Consider the following 27681-nt stretch of genomic DNA (forward strand, 5'->3'; position numbering starts at 1 on the left):
GTTATGATCGCCTCTGTTGGCACACACAGTTGTTGCTCAGCGATGACGCATAGTGATGACATCACTCCACTCGCCCCGCCCACTTCTTCTCTCGCCGCTCTCGGTCAGTTATGAGAAGCACAAATAGCATCAGCACTATTTATACCCCGCTCAGCCCTGTATTTTGCATAACCCCGCCCCGTTCTCATTTCATAGGTCACTGATTCCCCAACACCGCCCACCCGCTTACCCTCTCTTCATAACTGAATACCTATATAAGGAAAGGGGGGGATTTAGTGGAGCGCTGAGCGCGGTGAGGAATGGTCTCCTAGTCTAGCCTGATCTTTCCCCCCCACCACAGACACCCAATTGGTACGGTCCGCGGACTCGTGACCCAGCCAGCCGAGCGCCAACTCGTTCCGACCCCGCCCAAACGCGGCGCATGCGCATCCAGTCACCCCCCCACCCCACCCCCGGTGACATTCTCCCGTGCTCGCGCATGGTGACGACATCACGTCCGGGCCCCATTCACCCAAATTGTGGCGGCGCGCGACCCCGCACTCCCCAGCGCGAGCGCGCACGTACGATACGCGAGCGCGCCTGAGCCGGGCGGTTCTCTGTGGGAGCTTCAGCCGGAGTTGTGCTGAGAGGAAGAGAAGGCCGACCGGAGAGAGACACCGAGAACGTCGAGCCCGGGCACCGAGGTGAGAGGAAGGAGGGGCCCGGGGCCCCGAGTGTGTCAGAGAAGAGCGAGGGAGGGGTACGGTGCGGCCTGGACACCCCCTCCCCCTCTCTGTGTGTGCCTGTGGGGGTGGGGCATTAGACTGTCACCTATGGCTAGGGGGTGGCGTCATAAACTGACACCTATACATAGGGAGGAGGAGGAGCCATAAGGTTATCTATACCTAGGTGACATCCTATGCCCCTCCCTCTAGGTATAAATAACCTTATGGCTCCTCCCTGTGTATAGGTAACGGTTTGAACCCTAGCCATAGGTGACAGTCTATGACACTGTACACAATCTATAGGTGAATGTCTATGCTCCTCCCCTATAGATGGGTGACACAATATGCTGCTATTTACAATATATAGGTGTCAATCTATAGCCCCCTCCCCCCCATATATAGGAGACACCCTATGCCGCTATACACAATATATATGTGTCAATCTATAGCCCCTCCCCCCATATATAGGAGACTTTTATGACCCTCTATAAGTGGCAGTCTATAGCCCCTCCCCTCTATAGATAGTTGACACCCCATGCCCCTCCCCTATATATATATATTTGGGGAGGGGCTATAAACTGGCACTTATAGAGGGTCATAAAAAGTCACCTATATATGGGGGAAGGGGCTATAGATTGACACCTATATATTGTGTATAGCGGCATAGGGTGTCACTTATATATGGGGGGAAGGGGCTATAGATTGACACCTATATGTTGCGCATAGCGGCATAGGGTGTCACCTATATGTTGGGGGGAAGGGGCTATAGCTTGACACCTATATATTGTGTATATTGGCATAGGGTGTCTCCTATATATGGGGGGAAGGGGCTATAGCTTGACACCTATATATTGCGTATAGCGGCGTAGGATGTCACCTATATATGGGAGGGGGCATAAACTGACACCCATAAAGTGGCATAGGATGTCACCTATCTATAGGGGGAGGGCGCATAGACATTCACCTATAGATTGTGTACAGAGGGGGACAGTGTCAGACTGTCACCTATGGCTAGGGGAATGGGTCATAAACTGACACCTATACACTGGAAGGAGTGGGCTATGAACTGTTACCTATACCTGGGGGAGGGGCCAATAGGTTATCTATACATTGAGATGACATCCTATGCCCCTCCCTCTATCTATGGAGGGGGCTATAGACTGATACCTATGGATTGTGTATAGAGTCATAAGAATTCCCCCTATATATGGGGGAAGGGGCTCTAGATTGACGCATAGATTGTGTATAGCGGCATAGGATGTCAGAGACACACCTATATAATGGCACCCATAGATGGGCATAAGATGTCGCCTATCAGGGGAGGGGGCCTCATAGACTGTCACCTATAGAGGGGGAATGCATACACTGTTGTATATAGATAGGTAGCCTGTACACAAGGTGGAGGGATCCAACATTGTCACCTATAGATTGTGTACAAAGGGGAGGTGTCAGCTGTAGATATGGGGAGGGGCCATAGACTTGTGTGTGTGTGTGTGTGTGTGTGTGTGTGTATATATATATATATATATATATATATATATATATATATATATATATATATAACTGTCATCTATAGATTTTGTATGGGGGATTGGAGGTATAATGGATTGTCACCTAAATATATTTTTTGGAGGGGCGGGGCATGGATTGTCACCTATAGAATTTGTTTGGTATTAAAGGTATAATGGACTGTCGAATATATATTGGGGGGGGGTGTGGACTGTCACATATAGATTTAGTAAGGGGGGTTGTAGACGATTGCTTATAGATGTTGTGTATAGGGGATGGAGTTCATAGATTTACTTATAGGCTGTACATAAGAGGGGGAGTGGTCATACCCGCATAAATTGTATATGAGGGAAGGGGTCGTTGACTCACTTATAGGTTTGTGTGTAGGGGAAGGGTTGTGGACTGTCATTTATAGGAGGAGGTACAGGTACATAGATTGTTGCCTATATATCCAAGGGGGAGGGATCATAGGCTGTAAATAGGAGGCAGGGGAGAGGTCGCGGCCGGTCGCATATAGACTGCATAGATCATATATTGGTATGGAGGAGGATCCTGTACTGTCGCCTATAGACTAAATAGAAAGGGGGGGGGCAATCATAGCTTTTCACTGCTACGTTGAATGTTGTAGAGATCTTAGACTGTGGCCTGTAGACTGTGTATAGAAGGGGGGATAATTGTCACTATAGATTGTATATAGGTATAGGGGGGGATCTTGGACTATCTATGGGCAGTGTATAGGGGGTTCTTGGACTGTCACTTATAGGCTGTGTATAGGGGTCATCTTGGACTGACGCCTATGGGTTGTGTATAGGGGTCATCTTGGACTGGCGCCCATGGGTTGTGTATAGGGGTCATCTTGGACTGTCACTTATAGGCTGTGTATAGGGGTATCTTTAAATGGCGCCCATGGGTTGTGTATAGGGGTCATCTTGGACTGGCGCCTATGGGTTGTGTATAGGGGTCATCTTGGGCTGGCGCCTATGGGTTGTGTATAGGGCTCATCTTGGACTGGCGCCCATGGGTTGTGTGTAGGGCTCATCTTGGGCTGGCGCCCATGGGTTGTGTGTAGGGGTCATCTTGGACTTGTGCCTATGGGTTGTATAGAGGAGGGGAGAATCTTGTTGTCGCCTATAGACTATATGGAGGGGATACTGTACTGTCACTGTATATAGTAAGATCGCATGGTGTCACCTTTGGACTAAATAAAAGGCTGTGGATCTTAGACTCACCTGTAGTCTTGGGGGGAGGGGGATAATTGTCACCATAGCCTGTATATAGGTATAGGGGGGATCTTGGACTGTCACCTATAGGTTGTATAAAGAAGGGATCTTAGACTGTAGCATTTGGGGTTGTATAGGGGGGATCTCGGTCTGTCGCCTATGGGCAGTGTATAGGGGGGGGGAATACTACTGTCACCTATAGACTGCATATGGTGTGTGTGTGGGGGGGGGGGGTAATGTACTGTCACTGTATATAGTAGGATCGTATGCTGTCACCTTTAGACTACATAGGAGGCTGTGAATCTTGGACTCACCTGTAGTCAGTGTTTCAAAGGGGGTGGGGTCATACATTGTCCCATATAGACTACATATGAGAGGGGAGGGAATCGGACTGTATAGAGGAGGATCATAGACTGTCACCTATAGACATTATATGGGAGGATTATTAGACTGTATATAAAATAAATGCAGAGTCGTCGTGGACTTTATGTGGGGGGGATCCTATATTGTCGCCTATATACTTTATATAGGTGGTGGGGGGGTCATGGACAGCATATAGGAGGTCTATACACGGTCACCCATCTAACCGGAGAGCTCAGTGTCACCAATGTGTCCCTCGCCTAGCTGTGACACACAATGCGGCTCGTCATCGCATCACGTCCCCAGAAGAGGTTCCATCATTCCCCGGCCTCAGATAACCCTCCGATCCTCCCGCGGAGCTCAGACACTTCCCCCACCGATCCTTCCTACTCCGATCCGGGTGGAGTGGGAAGGGATTGGTCCGGTGTCCCCGCTGGGATTTCCCCCCCTCACTTCCTGTCCCAGGCTGCTTCTCTTCTCTTACAAATCGGCTGATAGTGAAATCTCTGGGGGGGGGGGGGGGGGTTACACAGAGCCTCAGGTCATTGTCAGTTGAGTTTTATGTTCTTAAAGCAACACTAAAGGTTTGTGTTTTATTAGATCAATTGATTGCTGTAAGCTAGAGCAATTAAATATCACTTATCTCGTTTTTTCCTTTTGACCTCCAAAATACAGAAATCCAGGTTTGAAAATGCCATTTCCTGTCTCTCCTCTTCTTGCTTTCCACCAGCATCTGAGCCGTTTTGCATGGTGGAAAGCAGAATGTGCTCACCCCCTCCTTATGACTACAGCCCTGCGTGAAGATGCTCTCTTATCCCTCACAGGCATGGAGGCTAAGCCCAATGGGAACTGTAGTTCCCATTAGGCCGTGATGTAGCGAGAATGAATGCGCACCGCAAACCAGGAAGTCAGTAAGAATAACGATTCAGGAGTGACGGAGGTGAATAAAACAGCTCGATTTCAACAGGTATCAAACTAGTTATAATGCAAAACATTACTTTTTACTTTATCAGCTACTGTCAGACTTTAATTTAAGAGGAAAATATTTTTGCCTTTACAACCCCTTTAACTTCCGACAGTCCAAATCTCATAGGTTATAACAGGCCCTGTATGTGACTGGGGGGGGGGGGGGGGGACATTAGAGTGTAAGCTCCTCTGGTTCTCTGTACTGTGGTATATGTCAGAGATATATACATGAATAATAGTGTGTGGCTGTGGGGGGACATTAGAGTGTAAGCTCCTCTGGTACAGAGACTGATGTGACTGGCGCAGTGTTCTCTGTACAGCACTACGGTATATGTCAGAGCTATATAAATGTATAATAGTGTGACTACCTACCAAGGATTTCCTCATTTTATAGCACCGACATATTCCTCAGTGTTGTACAGGGAACCTAGAGGAGCTTGCACTCTAAAATTCCCTCAGTCACACATTATTGTTGTTTATTATACATTTATATAGCTCTGACATATACCGCAGTGCTGTACAGAGAACACTGAGCCAGTCTCATCAGTCTCTGCACCAGAGGAGCTTACACTCTAATGTCCCCCCCCACAGTCATAGACTGCTAGTATTCGAGCGTAAGCTCTTCTGGTACAGAAACTGCCAGTGTTCTCTGTACAGCACTGTGGTATATGTCAGAGCTATATAAATGTATACCAATAGTGTGTGACTGGGGGGGGGGGGAGCGTTAGAGTGTAAGCTCCTGTGGTTCCCTGTACAACACTGAGGAATATGTCAGTACACCCCGCAGTAGGTAGGTAGTGGATTATGTCAGTTGGTGCCGAGCATGCGCTCACCATGTTGGGCTCGGTACGGCTGGGCTGCTGTCTTGTGGTGTTGGGGTTGTCGGCGGTCTACACTGCACTTGTATTGGGACAAACGAGGATTCCGTTTTTTTAGAAGAAGAGATGCCGTCATATCATGGCGCTGGTTGTGTCGGGTGATTCTTGCCTGTGTTGTGTATACAGGAGGTTGTTGCCGTATTATCGGTTGTATGTCAGTGGCGGGTCTCTGTTAATGTATATGAAGGCGGGGGAGTCTGAGGATTGGGGGGGGTGACTCGTTCAGAGTGAAGTGCATCCTTGTTCTGGGGTTAGTGGCGTAAGAGCAGCCAGGCAACCAGCATTTCCAGAAGGATCAGTCAGCAGTGACGGGGCTGGTATGAGGAAGTCTCGCCTGTCCCGGATGAGGTGCAGCGCTGGTGGCAGTTTCTGTTTTTATTGATGAGCTGCAGAGCCGGGGGGAACGTTTGTTCACCTTCTCAGAGGAGGTGTGAGAATGGAGAACGCCTGAAGAGACAACCGACCGGGAAGACTCCGGGATCACCAGGAAGACCGTGCCGTGTGCTTCTTAAAGAGTCTGCTGGACTTCAAGCACTGGTCTGCGGGAGTTGGCGGGGAGGGTGGTCTGCGGGAGTTGGTGGCAGTGGAGGGTGGTCTGCGGGAGTTGGTGGCAGTGGAGGGTGGTCTGCGGGAGTTGGTGGCAGTGGAGGGTGGGCTGCAGGAATTGGTGGCAGTGGAGGGTGGTCTGCGGGAGTTGTCTGCGGGGAGGATGGTCTGCGTGGAGGGTGGTCTGCAGGAGTTGGCGGCAGTGGAGGGTGGTCTGCGGGAGTTGGCGGCAGTGGAGGGTGGTCTGCGGGAGTTGGCGGCAGTGGAGGGTGGTCTGCGGGAGTTGGCGGCAGTGGAGGGTGGTCTGCGGGAGTTGGCGGCAGTGGAGGGTGGTCTGCGGGAGTTGGCGGCAGTGGAGGGTGGTCTGCGGGAGTTGGCGGCAGTGGAGGGTGGTCTGCGGGAGTTGGCGGCAGTGGAGGGTGGTCTGCGGGAGTTGGCGGCAGTGGAGGGTGGTCTGCGGGAGTTGGCGGCAGTGGAGGGTGGTTTGCGGGAGTTAGTGGCGGAGAGGGTGGTCTGCGTGGAGGGTGGTTTGCGGGAGTTGGCGGCGTAGAGGGTGGTCTGCGTGGAGGGTGGTCTGCGGCAGTTGGCGGCGGGGAGGGGGTGGTCTGCGGCAGTTGGCGGCGGGGAGGGGGTGGTCTGCGGCAGTTGGCGGCGGGGAGGGGGTGGTCTGCGGCAGTTGGCGGCGGGGAGAGTGTGGTCTGCGGCAGTTGGCGGCGGGGAGGGGGTGGTCTGCGGCATTTGGCGGCGGGTAGAGTATGGTCTGCGGCAGTTGGAGGGGGTGGTCTGCGGGAGTTGGCGGCGGGGAAGAGGGTGGTCTGCGGGAGTTGGCGGCGGGGAGAGGGTGGTCTGCGGGAGTTGGCGGCGGTCTGCGGGAGTTGGCGGCGGGGAAGAGGGTGGTCTGCGGGAGTTGGCGGCGGTCTGCGGGAGTTGGCGGCGGGGAAGAGGGTGGTCTGCGGGAGTTGGGGGCGGAGATGGTCACTGGAATTTCCCGCTGCTGCATTTTTTTAATTCTCTTGGATTCTCACTTCTCATGCTGCAGTCTGTGCAACTGACGTCCTCCCTCCGGCCTTCACCTTCAGTCTTGCACAGTTGTAGCGGCTCCTCTGCTGGACTGAAGGCTTCCTCTGATTTCACCGCACACTGTGAGCATCTCACCATGTGCATTAGGAGCTGCATCAAGTCAGATAAGAGCTCCGCCTCATTTCCTGTCTGGAGGACGTCCAGCATCATCTAGTCTTTTCCTCCCCCCTGTCCTTGGCTCACCTTTCATTGGGGTTTGGGCATCACATGTGGGCGTTACCTATGTAAATACTGGTGAGTGATTGTTAATGATCGTGTTTGTTAATAATCCCAGAGGAAGAGACCATACAACATCTTTCTTTATCCTTAAAGCCGATCTTTAGTTTGTGCGGGCCAAGCTGGCCATATAACACGGCTCCTCCGACTCCTGAATGTTAGAGGAGCTCAATTTAAGTATAACTCTTGTATTCATATGATGAGTCCCCGCCTCCTAGCACATAAGCCCCACCCACTTATGTACTTTTCTGTTTCTGAACGCTGCGTCTCCACTTCCCAGGGGGCGCAAATTTAATTCCATGAATTGTCCTTCCTGCATTGTGCTGCCAATATTCGGGTCTGCTGGGAAGAGTTCTGCTTTACTGTATGGCGACGGAAATGTTTGTACTAAAGGTGCACCGAAATGAAAATGTCGGTACCGAAAATTCAGGATGCACGAGCCCTGCTTTGCATACGAGGACATCCAGGGTCTGCACACAGGACGGCGGGGGGAGAGAGCCAGAGAAACGCGTCGGGTATTGCACCGTATTCCACATGTATGAAGTTAACAATCAACTCCAGGAATTGCAAAGGTGTTTGTTTTTTTAGTTTCTGGCTTTGGATTTTAAATCATGCAGGAGGCCTGTTTTTTTGACTCTCAGGTATGTGCACAGCCACGTTTTGTTGGCCTCGGGTTCAACTTGTACAGAGATTTCGAAGTGTGACCAGCGTGTGATCCCGGGAACCAGGTTGGGCGGCACCTATGCGTTCTGTGTGCTCTGAACGTTGATGTGTTTGCTCACTGATTGGGCCTGGAGTAAAGGATGCTGGGAAAAGACTTGAGAATATCCAGGAAGGGTTATGTCAGAGTCCCTGGGGAAAACTCACCAGGAGGGGTCCTGTTGGATGCCCTGGAGGGGTCAATGCACGAGGGGTCCTGTTGCCTTCCCTGGAGGGGTCCTGTTGCCTTCCCTGGAGCGGGCAATGTACGAGGGGTCCCGTTGGATTCCCTGGAGGGGTCCCGTTGGATTCCCTGGAGGGGTCCCGTTGGATTCCCTGGAGGGGTCCCGTTGGATTCCCTGGAGGGGGCAATGCACGAGGGGTCCCGTTGGATTCCCTGGAGGGGTCCCGTTGGATTCCCTGGAGGGGGCATTCCCTGGAGGGGTCCCGTTGGATTCCCTGGAGGGGGCATTCCCTGGAGGGGTCCCGTTGGATTCCCTGGAGGGGGCATTCCCTGGAGGGGTCCCGTTGGATTCCCTGGAGGGGGCAATGCACGAGGGGTCCTGTTGGAACCCCTGGAGGGGGCAATGCACGAGGGACCTGTTGGATTCCCTGGAGGGGTCCCGTTGGATTCCCTGGGGGGGTCCTGTTGGATTCCCTGGAGGGGGCAATGCACGAGGGACCTGTTGGATTCCCTGGAGGGGTCCCGTTGGATTCCCTGGAGGGGGCAATGCACAAGGGGTCCCGTTGGATTCCCTGGAGGGGTCCCGTTGGATTCCCTGGAGGGGTCAATGCAGGAGGGGTCCTGTTGGATTCCCTGGAGGGGTCCTGTTGGATTCCCTGGAGGGGGCATTCCCTGGAGGGGTCCCGTTGGATTCCCTGGAGGGGGCATTCCCTGGAGGGGTCCCGTTGGATTCCCTGGAGGGGGCATTCCCTGGAGGGGTCCCGTTGGATTCCCTGGAGGGGGCAATGCACGAGGGGTCCTGTTGGAACCCCTGGAGGGGGCAATGCACGAGGGACCTGTTGGATTCCCTGGAGGGGTCCCGTTGGATTCCCTGGGGGGGTCCTGTTGGATTCCCTGGAGGGGGCAATGCACGAGGGACCTGTTGGATTCCCTGGAGGGGTCCCGTTGGATTCCCTGGAGGGGGCAATGCACAAGGGGTCCCGTTGGATTCCCTGGAGGGGTCCCGTTGGATTCCCTGGAGGGGTCAATGCAGGAGGGGTCCTGTTGGATTCCCTGGAGGGGTCCTGTTGGATTCCCTGGAGGGGGCATTCCCTGGAGGGGTCCTGTTGGATTCCCTGGAGGGGGCATTCCCTGGAGGGGTCCTGTTGGATTCCCTGGAGGGGGCATTCCCTGGAGGGGTCCTGTTGGATTCCCTGGAGGGGGCATTCCCTGGAGGGGTCCTGTTGGATTCCCTGGAGGGGTCCTGTTGGATTCCCTGGAGGGGTCCTGTTGGATTCCCTGGAGGGGTCCTGTTGGATTCCCTGGAGGGGGCATTCCCTGGAGGGGTCCTGTTGGATTCCCTGGAGGGGTCCTGTTGGATTCCCTGGAGGGGTCCTGTTGGATTCCCTGGAGGGGTCCTGTTGGAATCCCTGGAGGGGGCAATGCAGGAGGGGTCCCGTTGGATTCCCTGGAGGGGGCAATGCAGGAGGGGTCCCGTTGGATTCCCTGGAGGGGGCAATGCAGGAGGGGTCCCGTTGGATTCCCTGGAGGGGGCAATGCAGGAGGGGTCCCTTGGATTCCCTGGAGGGGGCAATGCAGGAGGGGTCCCTTGGATTCCCTGGAGGGGTCCTGTTGGATTCCCTGGAGGGGGCAATGCAGGAGGGGTCCCGTTGGATTCCCTGGAGGGGGCAATGCAGGAGGGGTCCCTTGGATTCCCTGGAGGGGTCCTGTTGGATTCCCTGGAGGGGGCAATGCACGAGGGGTCCCGTTGGATTCCCTGGAGGGGGCAATGCAGGAGGGGTCCCGTTGGATTCCCTGGAGGGGTCCTGTTGGATTCCCTGGAGGGGGCAATGCAGGAGGGGTCCCGTTGGATTCCCTGGAGGGGGCAATGCACGAGGGGTCCCGTTGGATTCCCTGGAGGGGGCAATGCAGGAGGGGTCCCGTTGGATTCCCTGGCGGGGTCCTGTTGGATTCCCTGGAGGGGGCAATGCAGGAGGGGTCCCGTTGGATTCCCTGGAGGGGGCAATGCAGGAGGGGTCCCTTGGATTCCCTGGAGGGGTCCTGTTGGATTCCCTGGAGGCGGCAATGCAGGAGGGGTCCCGTTGGATTCCCTGGAGGGGGCATTCCCTGGAGGGGTCCTGTTGGATTCCCTGGAGGGGTCCTGTTGGATTCCCTGGAGGGTCTCCTTGCTTCCCGCAGAGGAGACACTGCAGGAAGAGGGAGCCTGTTGGAGTCCCCGAAGGAGACCCTACGGGAGGGGTCCCATCAGTCTTTGGAGGAATGCCACATTGTACGGTTTTTGGGGTGGCGAATGGTATTTCTGTAGAATCTGGATGGAGGAGCTGTGATGAGTTTATTGATGTAACTGAAATCCAGGACATGAAACGCGTTGCCGGTGTGGAATGAGTTTGTTGTGACCCGGGGTGGAATTCAGACCTTCGTCGCATCCTATTGGTGTCTTTGGAAATTTCCCACCATGCAGTAATACAAGTCCCTTCATCAATATCCGATACCAAGTTTGAGATAAATGACCACAAATCCAATAAATGTGTCGGATAAATACTTTGAAAAATGTAATCGATCGTTAAAGTCAATTCACTGAAAGGAACACACATTGGTTATTGATCTCCTGCTGTAGGCGGTCGTTGGGAACGTACAAAGTAACAATGAGGGGATCTCTGCAGTGGTCAGTCACAAGTATACAATGTATCGGAGTGCGGATCTTCTTCAGAGTTCTGGGATGTGAATACATTGTAACCTTGTACTATAGGGAGGCGCCGTGCCCTAGAGGGGGGAGAGGCGCCGTGCCCTAGAGGGGGGAGAGGCGCCGTGCCCTAGAGGGGGGAGAGGCGCGAGAGGCGCCGCGCCCTAGAGGGGGGAGAGGCGCCGCGCCCTAGAGGGGGGAGAGGCGCCGCGCCCTAGAGGGGGGAGAGGCGCCGCGCCCTAGAGGGGGGAGAGGCGCCGCGCCCTAGAGGGGGGAGAGGCGCCGCGCCCTAGAGGGGGGAGAGGCGCCGCGCCCTAGAGGGGGGAGAGGCGCCGCGCCCTAGAGGGGGGAGAGGCGCCGCGCCCTAGAGGGGGAGAGGCGCCATGCCCTAGAGGGGGAGAGGCGCCATGCCCTAAAAAATTACCTTTACAACCACTTAAGTTCCAAATCATTCAAAACTTAAATATAGAACGCATTTGTCTAATAACGCACGTGTGTTAGTAAATTGACCACTTTTGAGGAAAAGCCTCACAAGGTATTTCTTTCTCTTAGTAAATTGCCCCCCACTTCCGTAATTCCTTGGTTTTTATACTCGGAGCGATTCATACGTTGGACTGTTATCAGTGATTATGTTGCCCATGGCAACCAGGCCCTTTCCCGCTCGGTGTTCAGCGCAGGATTCTCATGGACGGGACTGCTGGGTTTACACTGAGGACTTTCTCTTGCTTGTCATATTGCGCGAATGCCGTTCCTCATTCTGCAGCCTACACAGAGGAGCTCCCAGCATGCATCTCTGATCACCCACACATGAGATAAAGGAAAGTTGTGGGAGAATTTATCTGACAGGCTGTGTGATGGAGGGGATGGGAAGCTGTGCAAGTTTTGGGGGGGAGCATTGTTGAGATGGAGGAGCGCTGTGAGTTTGGAGTGATGTGGGGATGAGAAAGTAGTGAGCCCAGAAATAAGTGTGGGTGGGCAGAAACAGTGAATGCGGGAGTTGGGGGACAGTGTGGGGGTGGAAGTATTGCAGAGATGGGGTAGTAGTGGTTGCAGGGGGAGGAGAATGGTGATGGAGGGGGGGGGGGAGTTGGGGTGAGCAGTGAATGCAGGGATAGGGTCAGTAGTGATTGCAGTGGGAGATCAGTGATGATGGGGGGGGGAGCAGTAAGTGGAGGGTGATGGAGTAGTGGTTACAGGGGGAGAGCAGTGATGGGTGGGGGCAGTGAGTGTGGTAATGGGGAGAGTAGTGGTTGCAGGGGGGGGGGGGCAGAGCAATGATGGGGATTTGGGGGCTAGATGAGGCTTTGCAGGAATGGAGGTGTAGTGGTTTCAGGGGGAGAGCTTGGAGTGCAGCGATTTGGGGTGGGGGGGGGCAGGGATAGCAGTGCAGGGATGTGGGGCAGAGAATAGTGCAGGAATATGGGGGAGCGGCGAGTGCAGAGATGGGGAAATGGTGGTTGGGGGGGGGGGGTGTAGGGGGGGCAGTTTTTGGTGGGGTAGAGGGGATTGGGGAGGGGGGTAGGGTATAGCAGTACAGGGGAGTGCAGTTATGGGGGGGGCAGTGCAGGGATAGGTGAGAGCAGTGATTGGGGGGGGGCAGTGCAGGGATAGGGTGCAGGGTATAGCAGTGATTGAGGGGGAGAGCGCAATGCATGGATGGGTGAGACCAGTGAAGGGGGGGGTTGGGGGAGCAGTGCAGGGAAGGGGGAGAGCAGTGCAGGGAAGGGGGAGAGCAGTGATGGGGGGGGGGGCGAGACCAGGTAAGGGGGAGAGCGGTGCAGGAAGGGGGAGAGCAGTGATTGGGGGGTGCAGGGGGGGCAGTTTTTGGTGGGGTAGAGGGGAGCGGGGTAACAGAATACTGGGATAGGGGGGCAGGGTATAGCAGTACAGGGGAGTGCAGTTATGGGGGGGGGGCAGTGCAGGGATGGGTGAGAGCAGTGATTGGGATGGGGTGGGGGTCAGTGCAGGGATGGGGGGGCAGGGTATAGCAATGATTGAGGGGGGGGGGAGAGCAGTGCATGGGTGGGTGAGACTGGGGGGGGGAGCAGTGCATGGGTGGGTGAGACTGGGGGGGGGCAGTGCAGGGAAGGGGGGCAGGGAAGGGGGAGAGCTGTGATGGAGGGGGGGAGCAGTGCAGGGAAGGGGGAGAGCAGTGATGAAGGGGGGGAGCAGTGCAGGGAAGGGGGGGAGCAGTGCAGGGAAGGGGGAGAGCAGTGATGAAGGGGGGGAGCAGTGCAGGGAAGGGGGAGAGCAGTGATGAAGGGGGGGAGCAGTGCACGGAAGGGGGAGAGCAGTGATGAAGGGGGGGAGCAGTGCAGGGAAGGGGGGGGAGCAGTGCAGGGAAGGGGGGAAGCAGTGCAGGGAAGGGGGAGAGCAGTGATGAAGGGGGGGGGAGCAGTGATGAAGGGGGGGGAGCAGTGCAGGGAAGGGGGAGAGCAGTGATGGGGGAGGGGGAGCAGTGATGGGGGGAGGGGGAGCAGTGATGAAGGGGGAGAGCAGTGATGAAGGGGGGGGAGCAGTGCAGGGAAGGGTAAGTATTGAAGTGCTGGGTTTGGGTCTTGTGTGGCCTTTGCTGTATTTGATACAAACTCCATCCATTCGGCACAATGATGAATCTGACTTGTAGAAGGTGATGGGGTGGTGCAGACTGTGGAGCTGAATGTCATTTTCCAATCATGTAGATCTCATAGATCGGCCTTTGTAGATGATCCCGGTATAATCTCCGGTATATTATGGATGGTCGGAGTCCGGTGAGGTCTGTGTGGTGGTTGGGTGGAGAAGTAGCGGCGGTGTGTGGTGGTGACAGCCGTAGTTTATATTACAGCAGAACTTCAGCTGGAGAGATATAGAAGATCTCCAGTGAGTGTTTCTTGTTCTATTTGGTGACTCATTTCTCCCGTCACTCTGTTCTGTATTGACTCCGTACAAAGCCTTCCACCCCTCCGCTTCCTGTGTCATGTCTTCACCTCCAGCCTGCTCATTGGTCAGGGAATGATCATTGTCACACTGCTGAGACCCTCTCTGTACTCTTCCTTTTTGTACTCGCTATATACACCCCCCATACCATGCACCCCCCATACCATGCACCCCCTATACCATGCCTCTGTCCTTAGCCCCCTGGCACACAAAACCTGTTGGCATTCAGGAAATGTGATTCAATGCTGGACATACTCCAATACTCAGTGCATCTTGTATTTATTAAAGCGTGATTCCATGCAGATAGGTTTGACTGGCTCCTTCCCCCTGCCCCCCCCCCCCTCCAATATTGGTGGACAGCACTCGGCTCTGGCCCCCCTCAATATTGGTGGATGGCACTGCATTTTGGCCTCCCTCAATATTGGCAGATGGCACTCAGCTCTGGCCTTCCCCCTCAATATTGGTGGATGGCGCTGCGCTCTGGCCTTCCTCAATATTGGCGAGCTGCGCTCTGGACCCCCCCCCCCCCCCCAACATTGGCGAACAGCACTCAGCTCTGGCCCCCCTCAATATTGGCGGACGGCGCTGAGCTCTGGCCCGCCTCAATATTGGCGAGCTGAGCTCTGGCCCCCCTCAATATTGGCGAGCTGAGCTCTGGCCCCCCTCAATATTGGCGAGCTGCGCACTGGCCCCCCTCAATATTGGCGAGCTGCGCACTGGCCCCCCTCAATATTGGCGAGCTGCGCACTGGCCCCCCTCAATATTGGCGAGCTGCGCACTGGCCCCCCTCAATATTGGCGAGCTGCGCTCTGGCCCCCCTCAATATTGGCGAGCTGCGCTCTGGCCCCCCTCAATATTGGCGAGCTGCGCTCTGGCCCCCCTCAGTGTTGGCGAGCTTCGCTCTGGCCCCCCCTCAATGTTGGCGAGCTGCGCTCTGGCCCCCCCTCAATATTGGCGAGCTGCGCTCTGGCCCCCCCCCTCAATATTGGCGAACCGCACTCGGCTCTGTCCTCCCCCTTCAATATTGTCAGGCGGTGCTGCGCTCTGGCCCCCCCCCCACAATATTGGCGGAGAGCACTCAGCTCTGGCCAATTCCTCAATATTGGCGGACGGCGCTGTGCTCTGGCCTCCCCTCAGAATTGGCAAGCGGATCTACACTCTGGCCCCCCCCCCCCCCCTCAATATTGGCGGAGAGCACTCAGTTCTGGCCAATTCCTCAATATTGGCGGACAGCGCTGCGCTCTGGCCCCCCCCTCAATATTGGCGGATGGCGCTGCGCTCTGTTCCCCCCCCCCCTTAGATATTGGCGGACGGCGCTCATCTCTTGGGCCCGCCCTCAATATCTTCTCACCTGACTAATATTTGGGGCCCCATGCAGATGTGTAGAATGTGTGTGAACGGCTGTGTGTGAACGGCTGTGTGTGAACGGCTGTGTGTGAACGGCTGTGTGTGAACGGCTGTGTGTGAACGGCTGTGTGTGAACGGCTGTGTGTGAACGGCTGTGTGTGAACGGCTGTGTGTGAACGGCTGTGTGTGAACGGCTGTGTGTGAACGGCTCTGTGTACAGAACGTCGGCCTCTCCTTCCCTCCTCTATGGTGTAACGTCCTGTCCAACGCTGATGATGGGAAGTTTATCAGCCAGGAAAAGGTTAGCGAACTCCTTCTGACTCATTTCCTTTCTCTTGAAACCAGCGAAAGAAAACTCTTCTTTGTGTTCAGATCTGGAATATCGAGCTGCCATGTGACCCGGCCCCTCGCCGCCGAGAGATCCACATCCAGGGTTCGCTGAGTTTTTGTCTTTATTTTTTGTATTTCTGTCTCTGCAGAGAAGATTTGCGATTGGTCAGGGAAGGGAGCTTTGCCTTATTACAGGTCTGATTTCTTGGTCTCCGAAAAGAGATCTGTCTGCCCCTCATTAGGCTGGCACTAATGAGGTGTAATTGAAACAACTGGCCGTGTCTGTCTTCCCTGTGCAGCCCTCTGGTCCATCATGTCAGTGTTTTTTTATTTGTTTATTTTCTCTGTGCAGCCTTTAGCCTGGCCTGGTGGTGCGTTAATGGTGTCTTCTCTGTTCATTTTCTGTCCGGGTAGCATTTTTAATGTCTTCACCATGCAGCCTTCAGCTTGACCCGTTGGTGTGTTTACTGTGTCTCTGTGCAGCCTCCAGCCCGGGCTGTTGTGTGTTGCTCCCTGTTTTTACAATATCTGTTTTCTGCCTGCAGCCTCCGGCGTGGCCCGTTGGTGCGTTTTACTTTGTCTTCTCTGTGCAGCCTTCAGCTTGGCCTGTTGGTGATGTCAATGTATCTGCCTTCTCTGTTTACCTTTGGTGTGTTTTCTGTGTCGTTGCGCGGCCTTCAGCCTGGGCTGTTGGTATGTCTACTCAGTGTTTACTGCCTGCAGCCTCCGGCGTGGCCTGTCAGCGTGTTTACGGTCTGCCTGCAGCCTCCGGCGTGGCCTGTCGGCGCGTTTACGGTCTGCCTGCAGCCTCCTGCGTGGCCTGTCGGCGTGTTTACTGTCTGCAGCCTCTGGCGTGGCCTGTCGGTGTGTTTACGGTCTGCCTGCGGCGTGGCCTGTCGGCGTGGCCTGTCGGCGTGTTTACTGCCTGCAGCCTCCGGCGTGGCCTGTCAGTGTGTGTATACTGCGTCTTTTTGCAGCCACCAGCCTGGCCTGTCGGTGTGTATACTGCGTCTTTGTGCGGCCTCCAGCCTGGCCTGTCGGTGTGCAAAAACAATAAGGATATGGACAGCCGCACTCCAGTAACTTGAAAAAAGACATGCCCTTTATTGGGTACAGGAAAAAATGCACTACAGATATCAGCACACAGTGGGATGAACAGCTGACGCGTTTCGCATTGAGTGTCAATGCTTAATCATAGCTCGGTGTGTTTACGGTCTGCCTGTCGGCGTGTTTACTGCCTGCAGCCTCCGGCGTGGCCTGTCGGTGTGTGTATACTGCGTCTTTTTGCAGCCTCTGGCCTGTCGCTGTGTATACTGCGTCTTTGTGCGGCCTCCGGCCTGGCCTGTCGCTGTGTATACTGCGTCTTTGTGCGGCCTCCGGCCTGGCCTGTCGGCGTGTATACTGCGTCTTTGTGCGGCCTCCAGGTGTGTATACTGCGTCTTTGTGCAGCCTCCAGCCTGGCCTGTCGGCGTGTATACTGCGTCTTTGTGCGGCATCCAGCCTGGCCTGTCGGTGTGTATACTGCGTCTTTGTGCGGCCTCCAGCCTGGCCTGTCGGCGTGTATACTGCGTCTTTGTGCGGCCTCCAGCCTGGCCTGTCGGCGTGTATACTGCGTCTTTGTGCGGCCTCCAGCCTGGCCTGTCGGCGTGTATACTGCGTCTTTGTGCGGCCTCCAGCCTGGCGTGTATACTGCGTCTTTGTGCGGCCTTCAGCCTGGCCTGGCGGTGTGTATACTGCGTCTTTGTGCAGCCTCCAGCCTGGCCTGTCGGCGTGTATACTGCGTCTTTGTGCGGCCTCCAGCCTGGCCTGTCGGCGTGTATACTGCGTCTTTGTGCGGCCTCCAGCCTGGCCTGTCGGCGTGTATACTGCGTCTTTGTGCGGCCTCCAGCCTGGCCTGTCGGCGTGTATACTGCGTCTTTGTGCGGCCTCCAGCCTGGCCTGTCGCTGTGTATACTGCGTCTTTGTGCGGCCTCCAGCCTGGCCTGTCGGTGTGCTCGCTCTCCCCTCTCTGTGCGGCCTCCAGCCTGGCCTGTCGGCGTGTATACTGCGTCTTTGTGCGGCCTCCAGCCTGGCCTGTCGGCGTGTGTACTGCGTCTTTGTGCGGCCTCCAGCCTGGCCTGTCGGCGTGTATACTGCGTCTTTGTGCGGCCTCCAGCCTGGCCTGTCGGCGTGTATACTGCGTCTTTGTGCGGCCTCCAGCCTGGCCTGTCGGCGTGTATACTGCGTCTTTGTGCGGCCTCCAGCCTGGCCTGTCGGTGTGTATACTGCGTCTTTGTGCGGCCTCCAGCCTGGCCTGTCGGTGTGTATACTGCGTCTTTGTGCAGCCTCCAGCCTGGCCTGTCGCTGTGTATACTGCGTCTTTGTGCAGCCTCCAGCCTGGCCTGTCGGCGTGTATACTGCGTCTTTGTGCGGCCTCCAGCCTGGCCTGTCGGCGTGTATACTGCGTCTTTGTGCGGCCTCCAGCCTGGCCTGTCGGCGTGTATACTGCGTCTTTGTGCGGCCTCCAGCCTGGCCTGTCGCTGTGTATACTGCGTCTTTGTGCGGCCTCCAGCCTGGCCTGTCGGTGTGCTCGCTCTCCCCTCTCTGTGCGGCCTCCAGCCTGGCCTGTCGGCGTGTATACTGCGTCTTTGTGCGGCCTCCAGCCTGGCCTGTCGGCGTGTATACTGCGTCTTTGTGCGGCCTCCAGCCTGGCCTGTCGGCGTGTATACTGCGTCTTTGTGCGGCCTCCAGCCTGGCCTGTCGGCGTGTATACTGCGTCTTTGTGCGGCCTCCAGCCTGGCCTGTCGGCGTGTATACTGCGTCTTTGTGCGGCCTCCAGCCTGGCCTGTCGGCGTGTATACTGCGTCTTTGTGCGGCCTCCAGCCTGGCCTGTCGGCGTGTATACTGCGTCTTTGTGCGGCCTCCAGCCTGGCCTGTCGGCGTGTATACTGCGTCTTTGTGCGGCCTCCAGCCTGGCCTGTCGGCGTGTATACTGCGTCTTTGTGCGGCCTCCAGCCTGGCCTGTCGGTGTGTATACTGCGTCTTTGTGCGGCCTCCAGCCTGGCCTGTCGGTGTGTATACTGCGTCTTTGTGCGGCCTCCAGCCTGGCCTGTCGCTGTGTATACTGCGTCTTTGTGCGGCCTCCAGCCTGGCCTGTCGGCGTGTATACTGCGTCTTTGTGCGGCCTCCAGCCTGGCCTGTCGGCGTGTATACTGCGTCTTTGTGCGGCCTCCAGCCTGGCCTGTCGCTGTGTATACTGCGTCTTTGTGCGGCCTCCAGCCTGGCCTGGCGGTGTGTATACTGCGTCTTTGTGCGGCCTCCAGCCTGGCCTGTCGGCGTGTATACTGCGTCTTTGTGCGGCCTCCAGCCTGGCCTGTCGGTGTGTATACTGCGTCTTTGTGCGGCCTCCAGCCTGGCCTGTCGCTGTGTATACTGCGTCTTTGTGCGGCCTCCAGCCTGGCCTGTCGGCGTGTATACTGCGTCTTTGTGCGGCCTCCAGCCTGGCCTGTCGGCGTGTATACTGCGTCTTTGTGCGGCCTCCAGCCTGGCCTGTCGCTGTGTATACTGCGTCTTTGTGCGGCCTCCAGCCTGGCCTGGCGGTGTGTATACTGCGTCTTTGTGCGGCCTCCAGCCTGGCCTGTCGGTGTGCTCGCTCTCCCCTCTCTGTGCAGCCTCCACCTCGGCCTGGTTGTGTTTACCGTGTCTGTCTTCTCTGTGCATCCTCTGGCCTGTCAGTGTGTGTATGACGGGAAGTGAGCCGACAGACGCAGGAAACGCTGCTGTGAAATGGCTGCCAGTGACAGCCGCCCCGTTCTCTGTTGTAAAACAATGATGACCTTTTTGGGCAGGGCAGTTCCTGTGAGTCCTGCGCTGGCGGCGGCTTATCTCTGCTCCTCTCCAATCCGCCCATCGCTCCAACTCTGGTGTGGGTGTCCTGAGTCACACTCGGTGCGGGTAAGTGACGGAGACGGTGGTGCCGAACCTCTTCCAGATGTTTTGGGAATTGTCTCCCTTATACGCCGTCCTGTAACTCGCTCCAGTGCTGACAACTCCGCTGTGACAACCAATTCCATCTGCTGCAAACGGTTCAATCGCACCACGGAGGACAAACTACCCCCTCAATTAAAGGGGAACCCCTGTCAAAGGTTTAGACTCCTATGTAAAAAGTAAAATCATGACAATATTTTGTGTTTTTGTTTTTTGAAGGCCGTTCACATCTATGCTACCAAAAGGTCCTGCGCATGTTTCCTGTGGTGCAGTTTTAATTAGGGTTGTCCCAATACCATCTTTTTAAGATAGAGTACAAGTACCGATACTTTTTTTCAAGTTCTCGCCGATACCGATTTTTTTTTTCTTTTTTTTTTTTTTTTTTCTTTCAATGTTTGACAGATGGGGACTGATGGGTGGCACTTGTGGGGACTGATGGGTGGCACTTGTGGGGACTGATGGGTGGCACTTGTGGGGACTGATGGGTGGCACTTGTGGGGGACTGATGGGTGGCACTTGTGGGGGACTGATGGGTGGCACTTGTGGGGGACTGATGGGTGGCACTTGTGGGGGACTGATGGGTGGCACTTGTGGGGGACTGATGGGTGGCACTTGTGGGGGACTGATGGGTGGCACTTGTGGGGGACTGATGGGTGGCACTTGTGGGGGACTGATGGGTGGCACTTGTGGGGGACTGATGGGTGGCACTTGTGGGGGACTGATGGGTGGCACTTGTGGGGGACTGATGGGTGGCACTTGTGGGGGACTGATGGGTGGCACTTGTGGGGGACTGATGGGTGGCACTTGTGGGGGACTGATGGGTGGCACTTGTGGGGGACTGATGGGTGGCACTTGTGGGGGACTGATGGGTGGCACTTGTGGGGGACTGATGGGTGGCACTTGTGGGGGACTGATGGGTGGCACTTGTGGGGGACTGATGGGTGGCACTTGTGGGAGACTGATGGGTGGCACTTGTGGGAGACTGATGGGTGGCACTTGTGGGAGACTGATGGTGGGTGGCACTTGTGGGAGACTGATGGGGGGGGGCACTTGTGGGGGACTGATGGGTGGCACTCGTGGGGGACTGATGGGGGGGGGGCACTCGTGGGGGACTGATGGGTGGCACTCGTGGGGGACTGATGGGTGGCACTCGTGGGGGACTGATGGGTGGCACTCGTGGGGGACTGATGGGTGGCACTCGTGGGGGACTGATGGGGGGCACTCGTGGGGGACTGATGGGGGGCACTCGTGGGGGACTGATGGGGGGCACTTGTGGGGGACTGATGGGGGGCACTTGTGGGGGACTGATGGGGGGCACTTGTGGGGGACTGAGGGGGGGCACTTGTGGGGGACTGATGGGGGGCACTTGTGGGGGACTGATGGGGGGCACTTGTGGGGGACTGATGGGGGGCACTTGTGGGGGACTGATGGGGGGCACTTGTGGGGGACTGATGGGGGGGACTGATGGGGGGCACTTGTGGGGGACTGATGGGGGGGCACTTGTGGGGGACTGATGGGGGGGGGGGGGCACTTGTGGGCACTTCAAAGTAGTCCCTATACTACTTTGGTCCGACTTTGATGCGAGTTGAGGTCCATAGACCTCAAGTTTACACATGCATTCCCTGAAATTGTGGCAAAATCGCGCGACTTTCAAGTCGTGGCAGTGCCTTTGGGCCTCCTTGACGCCTTTGGGCCTCCTTGACGCCTTTGGGCCTCCTTGACGCCTTTGGGCCTCCTTGACGCCTTTGGGCCTCCTTGACGCCTTTGGGCCTCCTTGACGCCTTTGGGCCTCCTTGACGCCTTTGGGCCTCCTTGACGCCTTTGGGCCTCCTTGACGCCTTTGGGCCTCCTTGACGCCTTTGGGCCTCCTTGACGCCTTTGGGCCTCCTTGGCATGTATACAGTTATCAGTGCTAAAAATATGCACTGTCCCCTGTACTAATGACACTGGCTGAGAAGGGGTTAACATCAGGGGCGATTAAAGGGTCACCTGTGTGCCTAGCCAGTGTTTTTGGTGTACTATGAGGTGCTATTACTAGGGAAGTGATGGCTTTTATTTCCTGCCTTGCGGGGAAAGAAAATCCTTTACTTCCCCACTGACTGGACAGAGCTCTGTCCTGTGTGTCTTCCCGATGATCGGCATCTGCTGTGTATAATCGCAGCACGGCCGGGGGGGGGGGGGTGGAGTAACCCATGTTGGGGGCGTGGCCTGGTCGGAGTCTAGGCTGAGGTTGCCACCCTATTTAATGCAGCCATAGATGTGTTACTTCCAGAGGGTCACCCTTCCTTTCTTGAGCTCTGCCATGTTGTTGCTCGGATATTGATGGATCGATGTGTGAGGGATGTTTATTGATCGATTTCTCTCTCTCTGCAGACATGGCTGCCATCCGTAAGAAACTCGTCATCGTTGGAGATGGGGCGTGCGGGAAGACGTGCCTTCTGATAGTGTTTAGTAAAGACCAATTCCCGGAAGTCTACGTCCCCACAGTGTTTGAGAACTATGTGGCCGACATTGAGGTGGACAGTAAACAGGTAGGTGGACGGTTCAGGTTGGGGGGGTGGGTGGAGCTTGCATACGTAGCGCTGTCCAGACAATAATCCTTCTATGACCTCCATACAGGTGGAACTCGCCTTGTGGGACACAGCCGGACAGGAAGACTACGACAGACTGAGACCTCTGTCCTATCCAGACACAGATGTTATATTAATGTGCTTCTCCATCGACAGCCCTGACAGTTTAGGTAAGTGTTGGGCGGCCGCCATAGTGACCCGGGGAATTCTCTGATCTCTGGGGATTTTTAATGGGGGCAAAAAAAACTGCCAGAGAAAAGTAAATGGAAACAAATGTGAAGGTGTCATCTCTAGTGCCCAACCTGGTGTCGGCGTCCATTCTCTGGGAAAATGAAATAAGCATATGGTTGGTCTCTTTCCCCGTCTCTCTCTTTCCCCGTCTCTCTCTTTCCCCGTCTCTCTCTTTCCCCGTCTCTCTCTTTCCCCGTCTCTCTCTTTCCCCGTCTCTCTCTTTCCCCGTCTCTCTCTTTCCCCGTCTCTCTCTTTCCCCGTCTCTCTCTTTCCCCGTCTCTCTCTTTCCCCGTCTCTCTCTTTCCCCGTCTCTCTCTTTCCCCGTCTCTCTCTTTCCCCGTCTCTCTCTTTCCCCGTCTCTCTCTTTCCCCGTCTCTCTCTTTCCCCGTCTCTCTCTTTCCCCGTCTCTCCCCCCATTAATTGTAAGGCAGAAGGGTATAAATTGTATTCACTTTTGTATATATTTACTGTTGGTAACTGGCATTAAAGCGGAACTACAAGCTCAGCAGCTTTAAAAATTACATTGCTTACCACCTTCAAATTATTATTTTTTGCAATACAATGTGGCAGCCACTTTGACATCACTTCCAGAAACTGGCGTAATAAGGACTCAATGTGTCTCATATTTCCTGTTTTGTACCCACATCCTTCCCAGGTCACCAGTCGTGTAACTTCCCCATTGTGGGTCCATTTTGTTACCAGTGGTGACATAATTGTGTCATAGCTGACTGTAGCTGAAGGACCTGGAAACACGGACTCCAAACCTGTCTTGGCCATTCTCACTGCCTAACCTAAAATTGACGGGACTTGTGACTCCTGGTCTACCCTGCCCACTATGACCTCATACCTTGTCCAATGGGTCAGGAGACTCCTGGTTTACTCCACCCACCATGACCTCATACATTTTTTAATGGGCCAGTAGACTCTTGGTCTACCTTGCCTGCCATGACATCATACCTTGTCTAATGGGCCAGGAACCTTCTGGTCTACCTTGCCCGCCATGAAAACATATCTTGTCTAATGGGCCAGTAGACTCCTGGTCTACTTTGCCCGCCATGACATCATGTCTTGTCTAATGGGCCAGTAGACTCCTGGTCTACCTTGCCCGCCATGACATCATACCTGGTCTAATGGGCCAGGAGCTTTCTGGTCTATCCTGCTTGCCATGACGACATACTTTGTCCAACCTCTGTTAGTGAGATTAGCTCTGATGATGATTTTTTATCAATTTCCCCCCCCACAGAAAACATCCCTGAGAAGTGGACTCCGGAAGTAAAACATTTCTGCCCCAATGTGCCCATCATCCTGGTGGGGAACAAGAAGGACCTGCGTAATGACGAGCACACCCGCCGAGAGCTGACAAAGATGAAACAGGTGAGTGAATGTCCCCATAGACAGGACCCCACTTCTGTATAATAAACCTCTGCCCCCAAAAATGTCTTTAAATGGCTCCCTTAATGTGCGATTTACAGAATAAGTTAACGGGGCAACTCTAATGATTCCCAGGCACCCCAGATTTCAGATTGCATTGACCTAAAGGTGTCTTGGATGTAATGTTACGTTTGCTGTTCAATGTTTTCATGAGCGTTACAGGTCCAGATTTAGATTTCTCCCCCGTAGTGACTTTCGGCACCCCTCCTAAGACCCCTTTCACACTGGGGCATTTTTCAGGCGCCTGTAAAGCACCTGAAAGAAGCTGCATCTGCAATCCCAATGTGAAAGCCCCGAGTGCTTTCACACAGATGCGGTGCGTTGGCAGGGCGTCAAGAAATAAGTCCTGCAAGCAGCTTCGTTGCAGCGCTTTAGGAGTGGTGAATAGACCGCTCCTAAAGCGCCCCTTCCCATTGAAATCCATGGGAATTGCCTGAAAAACGCTTTGGCAGCGGCGCTTTGTGGATGCTTTTAACCCTTTATTCGGCCACTAGCGGGGGTTAAAAGCATACAGCACAGTGTACAGACTGGAATAATGTGTATATACAGTACTGCCTGGAATGATGTGAAATGTATGGCATATACAGGGCCGCTCTAAGACATTTGGGGGCCCCAAGCAAAAAAAGATTACCTCTATCCTCCGCCCCGCCTCACACGCACACGCCGGCATATGTTGGTGTTCGCACAGGGGCCCCAGCAGGGAGGGCCCTTGCCGCATCACTGCGTCCTCCTGCAGTCCGGTCGGCCGTGTACCATAACCGCGCGGTACAGGAGTTTGTTTGCTGTTCCCGGGGCCGGACCAAAGGAAGTGAACACTCCGTGTGTGCACTTCCTGTCAGTCCGGCTGGGAACAGGAACCTGATTCTCCTGTACCGCGCTGTTATGGTACACGGCTGACCGGACTGCAGAAGGATGCAGCGGTGCGGCAAGGGCCCTCGTTGCTGGGGCCCCTGGCCAGCTCGGGGGCCCCAGGCAAATGCCTGCTTTGCCTGTCTGGTTCCGACGGGCCTGGGCATACAGTCCAGGGTACATACTGAAGTGGTATGGAGTATATAGCACAGGATACAGACTGGATTGATGTGGAGTATATAGCATAGGGTAGAACTGGGATATGCAATTTGTGGACCTCCAGCTGTTGCAGAACTACAATTCCCATGAGGCATAGCCACAAGCATGACACTCAGAGGCATGATGGGACTTGTAGTTTTGGAACAGCTGGAGGTCCGCTAATTGCATATCCCTGGGGTAGAAACTGAAGTGATGTGGGATGTATGGCATACAACACGGGGTACCGACTGGAGTTGTTTGGAGTATATAGCCTACAGCACAGGGTACAGACTAGAATGATGTGGAGTATATAGCCTACAGCACAGGGTACAGACTAGAATGATGTGGAGTATATAGCCTACAGCACCGGATACAGACTGGAGTGGTGTGAAGTACAGTAGTACCTTGTATTACAAGCATAATTTGTTCCAGAAACATGCTTGTAATCCAAAGCACTTGTAGATCAAAGCGAGTTTCCCCATAGAAATCAATGCAAACTCAGATAATTCGTTCCAGTGTCACTGCTAGTGTATGCTGTACCACATGAACCGAGTGTCTGTGGCGCCCCCCCCCCCACCTCTGGCCACATGTGGTACTTCACACCCCAGAGGCTTGAATCCTGATCGTCGAGACAACGCTTGCAAATAGTCAGGATAAAAAAAAAAAAAAAAACTTTGTATTGCGAAACGCTCGTAAACTGCGTTACTCGCCATCCACGGTTTTACTGTGCATAGCATACGACACAGGCTACAGACTTTAATGATGTGGAGTATACAGCATAGGGTACAGACTGGAATGATATGAAGTATATAGCATAGGGTACAGACTGGAGTGGCATGTAGTATATAGCCCACAACACGGGGTACAGACTGGAATGATGTGGGATGTATGGCATACACCACAGGGTACAGACTGGAGTGGCATGGAGGATATAGCCTACAACACAGGGTGCAGACTGGAATGATGTGGGATGTATGGCATACACCACAGGGTACAGACTGGAATGATGTGGGATGTATGGCATACACCACAGGGTACAGACTGGAATGATGTGGGATGTATGGCATACACCACAGGGTACAGACTGGAGTGGCATGGAGTATATAGCCCACACCACAGGGTACAGACTGGAGTGGCATGGAGTATATAGCCCACACCACAGGGTACAGACTGGAGTGGCATGGAGTATATAGCCCACACCACAGGGTACAGATTGGAGTGGCATGGAGGATATAGCATACAACACAGGGTACAGATTGGAGTGGCATGGAGGATATGGCATACAGCCCAGAGTGATGTGTAATGTATAGTATATAGCACACAGTACAGACTGAAGTGATGTAGAGTATATACAGCACAGAGGGTACAGACTGGCATGAGGTATAATCGCATACAGCACAGGATACAGACTGTAGTGGTGTTGAATATCGAACGTACAGACAAGAATGTAAAGTATATGAAGGGATGTGAAATATAAAATGGAGTCTCTCTAAGAGTATACATCATCTAGCAGAGTATACAAGGCAGAGCTGCCCTTTAGTATAGAATGTCCAGCACAATAAGGAATTGGCGCTTGTTTTTACGGCAGCCGTACTGTTCTAGAAAAAAATCCTGGACTTATGAAAAGTCTCGCCCGCGTCACTTCCGGTGCGGCTACGTCCGCAAACGGCTGTTTGGGAGGCTTTACCGGGCATGCACAGATGCAATTTTTTCGGGTCCAAAAAAATTATAGACCCGGGCGTGTGGGGGGGAGCGGTAATTTGTTTAAACTCGTCGTCGGCAGCCCCGCTCCCGCCCCCAGGCTGTTCTTTCGACTAACCCGTACCGAAGGAAAGTGGGCGATAGAGCGGTGCTTGGCGAGGGGGGCGGGCACCGCTGTGTACACAATTTATCTTTTGGTCGGTTTTCTGTACTTAATTCCCTCGCTGTTTCTTTTTTGCTTTCAGGAGCCAGTAAAGCCGGAGGAAGGGCGCGACATGGCTAACAGGATCTCGGCTTACGGCTACATGGAGTGCTCCGCTAAGACAAAAGATGGCGTCCGAGAGGTGTTCGAGCTGGCCACAAGGGCGGCTCTGCAAGCCAGACGTGGCAAGAAGAAAACCACGTGCCTTCTCATCTAACGAGAACAAAACCCATGCCGTAATCCGCACACAACCCAACCCCCGATACCCCCCCCTCCTGCCTCCTAAGGGGGAGGGGGGATGTCAGCACGTGTCGGGGAGAGCCCATGGCATCTTTACCGTCACGCAAAAAACCTTCGAAGTGATGTTTATTAATCTTTAGCGTGTTCTTACTGGCCTGTCTTTTCCATTTATTCTGTAATGAGTTAAGAGATTTTATAAAAAGAAAAGAGTCATCTTCATACCAGTATTTAAAAAAAAAAAAAAAGAAAGTCAACTTTTTTTTTCTTTGATTTATATATAAATATATTATTTGTAACTTCACTGTTAGCGGCAGGATTCATACGCACCAGACTAACTCAGACATTCCAGTGTAATGCCAATCCGTACCCCCGGGGGGACCCCCCTTTTTAAGGCTTCATTAACAAGCTCTTTTATTTATACACTTATTAAAAGTGCTGCCGTCTCCCGACTCTCTGTAGTCCGGGGCGGGAGGACCGCCGCTTGCCGGGACTGAGAGCGCCGTGTCCCCTCCACACACACACCGGCAAGAGAGAGGGTAAGGTATGCCATTGCCGGTACTGCCAGCTCCCTCTATAACTGGATCCTGGAGATGTAAGCCGGGGGGCCGTTTACATCAATCGGCAGGCTCCACCCATAACTGGATCCTCCCACCGG

At 54.6% G+C, this 27681-nt stretch overlaps 1 protein-coding gene across 2 annotated transcripts; it reads left to right on the top strand.

Annotated features, from left to right (window-relative positions):
* Positions 1-542: 542 nt before the first annotated feature.
* Positions 543-27681, top strand: RHOA (ras homolog family member A). 2 transcript variants are annotated; one of them, XM_040358810.1, is made up of 5 exons: positions 543-683; positions 21978-22135; positions 22224-22344; positions 23649-23779; positions 26830-27681. In XM_040358810.1, the coding sequence occupies exons 2-5, from the start codon at positions 21980-21982 to the stop codon at positions 27001-27003; spliced, it is 582 nt and encodes a 193-aa protein (XP_040214744.1). In that variant the 5' UTR covers positions 543-683; positions 21978-21979; the 3' UTR covers positions 27004-27681. The 2 variants fall into 2 exon arrangements, with proteins under 2 accessions (XP_040214744.1, XP_040214745.1); XM_040358811.1 differs by lacking the exon at positions 543-683 and adding an exon at positions 15659-15741.

The sequence above is a fragment of the Rana temporaria genome, chromosome 7 (genome assembly GCF_905171775.1).
Source record: "Rana temporaria chromosome 7, aRanTem1.1, whole genome shotgun sequence".
Classification (NCBI taxonomy): Eukaryota; Metazoa; Chordata; class Amphibia; order Anura; family Ranidae; genus Rana; species Rana temporaria.